General features: G+C 39.2%; 1 protein-coding gene across 1 annotated transcript in view; it reads right to left on the bottom strand.

Moving 5' to 3' along the window:
• ccdc135 (coiled-coil domain containing 135) overlaps positions 1-3,292 on the bottom strand; it is a 27,460-nt gene that overhangs the window by 4,490 nt on the left and 19,678 nt on the right. The window contains exons 10-13 of the mRNA XM_008283219.1: positions 3,078-3,206; positions 2,528-2,736; positions 548-742; positions 309-419 (exon numbers count right to left, since the gene is read on the bottom strand). Coding sequence (XP_008281441.1) covers positions 309-419; positions 548-742; positions 2,528-2,736; positions 3,078-3,206 — 644 coding nt within the window. The remainder of the gene's footprint in view (positions 1-308; positions 420-547; positions 743-2,527; positions 2,737-3,077; positions 3,207-3,292) is intronic.

The following is a 3,292-nucleotide window of genomic DNA, read 5'->3' as shown; positions in this document are numbered from 1 at the left end:
CCCCCCCCACACACACACACACACACACTTTTATATTGCACTACTCAGTGTGCTTTTGAATTTCCCCCAGGGGATCAATAATGTTATTTGAAATGAATTGAACTGAATGCTATATTTATGTTCAAAATATTACATAGTGCACATTGAAATGCCTACCAAACAATGTACATATTATTTTTGCGAAAGAAATGTGCAACCTGGGCCAAAGACAGGGTCAATTTAGACATCTTTTGACTAATTAATTATAAGAAATATCGTGGATTATTAAATAATTAGCTGACTATTCACTGCAGCTCTATTTAGGTTACCTCTTCCACCGACTTCCCGATTTGTTCAGCTACATTCTCCTTATGTGTCTTCAGGGCCACCAGCATGTCGAACAGAGCCAGGGTCCCAAGGGGCATCTCAGATAAATCCACCTGAACCACCACCGAACACATACACACACACATAAATAAACAACGGAGGCAAACAGACACAAATATTGATATTATTGCAGTGTATGATACCATTTCAATGTGTGTTGTGGCGTAGTTGCTGAGTGTACCTGGAAGGTGCAGACCATATCAGCTTTGAATTTCTGACTTGTTGATATGTTGAAGGTCCTCCTTGAAAGGCTAAATCTGTAATCCATTAAGTGGTAGGTCAGCTCGATCTGTTGCTGTGCCACCAGGAAGATTCGCTTGGCCACATCATTGTTGGCTGGTTTGGATTTGTTCCTGTGGAAACGCTCCACAACTCTCTGAAAGACACCCACACCCACAAAAGCATCCTGTGAGGTTTAACAAGCCAATAAGACAAATAAACCAACGCTTCAGTACAAAATAAAGGGAAGTGGACAGAGACAACACAATCATCTACATGCCCTGTTTTGTCAATATCGGAATATCTCAGCTTGCTTCTTGGAAAACATAATAACAAAACAGAAAAGACAGTGACATTCTAAAAAAAAAAACACACAACAACAAAACCATGCTGTTATGTTTTATGAAACATTGTGTTTTCTGTTTTGTTGTTGTGTTTTGTCAAATGTTGCTAGTTTTTGCACCTCAGAGTCTATCCTTTTCTCACCCATCCTTCTTTCAAAAAGCTTTGCTGTTGTGTTTTCTAAAGTGTTGTGTTTTTTGACAAGTCATGTTTACATTGTTGTTGTATTTTCTAGTTTGCTGGTTTTTTGTTGCATTTATTAAAAGGCTGAGATTTCTGTCTCTTGTATTTTGTAAAATGTTGTTGTGTTTTCCGTGGGCTGTACTATGAAGCAAGGTTAGAAGTTATGTTAAGCCCAAAGTCAGAGTTTTCAGTGCCATTAACGTAGCTCTCTTTGAGCTGAGCTAAAATGAGTGCACATTATTCAGTTAAACAACATACAAAATACTTTCTTTTGAAATTTTTTTGTTTTGCACTTTTGCTTTTCCAACACAGTATGGAAGGTAATTCGCCATCTGTTTACATAGCTCTCTTTGAGCTGAACTGATTGGAATCAAATACTTTGATATCCAAGGGAAAATGGATTCAAATTGTGCATGTATTGGTCAGGAATCAAACCCAGACCTCCCACATGACAGGCAAGGATTCTACCACTGAACTACCAGTGCTGAAAGAATGAGAAAAAACTTATTACTCAATTGGTATAATCACAGAGACTATTCCATCAATAACATTAATTTCCCTTTGTTTTGGCAAAAAACATAAGAGGATTTCCGCATTCTTCCTTATGGGACAGAGTCAGACTCCTTGAGTAACAAGTTCAGTGGATGAATTTTAAAGTTTAAGAGCTCTAATGTGCAGCGGCTTTTTTAGAAGGACTACTTGCTTTGTCAAATTGCTTTGGAGTACACCCCTATGTTCTGTCATGTTTTCTGTTTTGTTGTTTTCCAAATTTGTTGTGCTGTGTAAAATGTCATTGTGTATTTTTGTTTTCTTCTGTTTTGTGAAATGTTCTTGAGTTTTTGTTTTGTTGTTCTGTTTTCATTGGTGTGTGTGTGTGTGTGTGTGTGTGTGTGTGTGTGGTGAAATGTTGTATTTTCTGCTTTGTTGTTGTGTTTTCTGTTTTGTTGTTGCATTTTGTAAAATGCTGTGTTCAAATTTTTGCTAATGTTTTCTGTTTTGTTGATGGGTTTTCGGTTTTCCATCCATCCATTATCTATACACCACTTAATCCTCAGTAGGGTTGCGGGGGGCTGAGGTCTATCCCAGCTGACTCAGGGCGAAGGCAGGGAACACCCTGGACAGGTCGCCAGTCTATTGGTTTTCTGTTTTGTTGTTGCATAGTAGACATTTTTGCTTATCAAATAGTAAGAAATAATAGGAAAATACATCGACTTCTATAAGATAAGTTAACGTAGTCTCACTTCCTTACTGTTGTGAGCAGTCACCCCCAAAAGCCCATTTTGAGCAGGAAAAACCCTGATATAACTGCAGTAATCAATACGCAATAGAGATTACTATGGTCAAAGATGAATGACTACCAACAACTAAAATGACTCAGCTATCCCAAGCTATCAGTATAATTTAGGAATTTACATACATCTATAGGAAGAGGTTGGTCATTGCACAGTTGAACATGATCAAGCTGACTGAAGAAGACGTGTCGGTAGTATAGGAAGTCGCTTCGGCCCTCAAACGTCTCAATCATTTCATGTGGTGTCAGCTTCCTCCGCACCAGTCCATCAGAGCGAGCGTTGCTGAACTCCATCTCTTGCTCGGTGCCAGCGGTCAGGGATCTACACCTGAGGACTGAGCAGGGCAAACACACCGTCTCTCAGCCGACCGACTTACTACTGAGGAAGTTTCACTAATGAGATCAAAGAACACTGGTTCCTGGTCACTATGTTTCCTTCATATCTGGTTGGACTGAGGCTCAGAAGATAAAATCAATACTTCATCAATAGCAATAAGAAAACTGTTTGATTGAATGTTGGATGGTTTTACATCAGATGCTATATGGGCACGTACCATAAAGTTGGATTGCATGAACAAACTCGAAGCGTGATCAAGGTGATCAGGGTGAGAACACTTCTTTTTTGTTATTTATTTATGTGTTTCTCATTGTTGTGTTAACATTAAAGCAGACTTACGTAAAAGGTTGACTGTTGTTTTACATTTAAAGCATTCTGTCATGAAGTTGTCGACCTTGTTGACCTCCCTCTCCTCCAGGTGGTCTTTTCTGTCTTGATACCACTCCTTCACCAAAGCAACCTCAGTGCCTTCAAAACACACACACACACACACACGCACAAACACACACACACACACACACACACACACACACACACACACACACACACACACA

The sequence above is a fragment of the Stegastes partitus genome, unplaced genomic scaffold (genome assembly GCF_000690725.1).
Source record: "Stegastes partitus isolate 25-593 unplaced genomic scaffold, Stegastes_partitus-1.0.2 Scaffold302, whole genome shotgun sequence".
Lineage (NCBI taxonomy): Eukaryota > Metazoa > Chordata > Actinopteri > Pomacentridae > Stegastes > Stegastes partitus.
The sequence above is the reverse complement of the archived record's forward strand: the minus strand, read 5'-3'. Positions and strand labels throughout refer to the sequence as shown.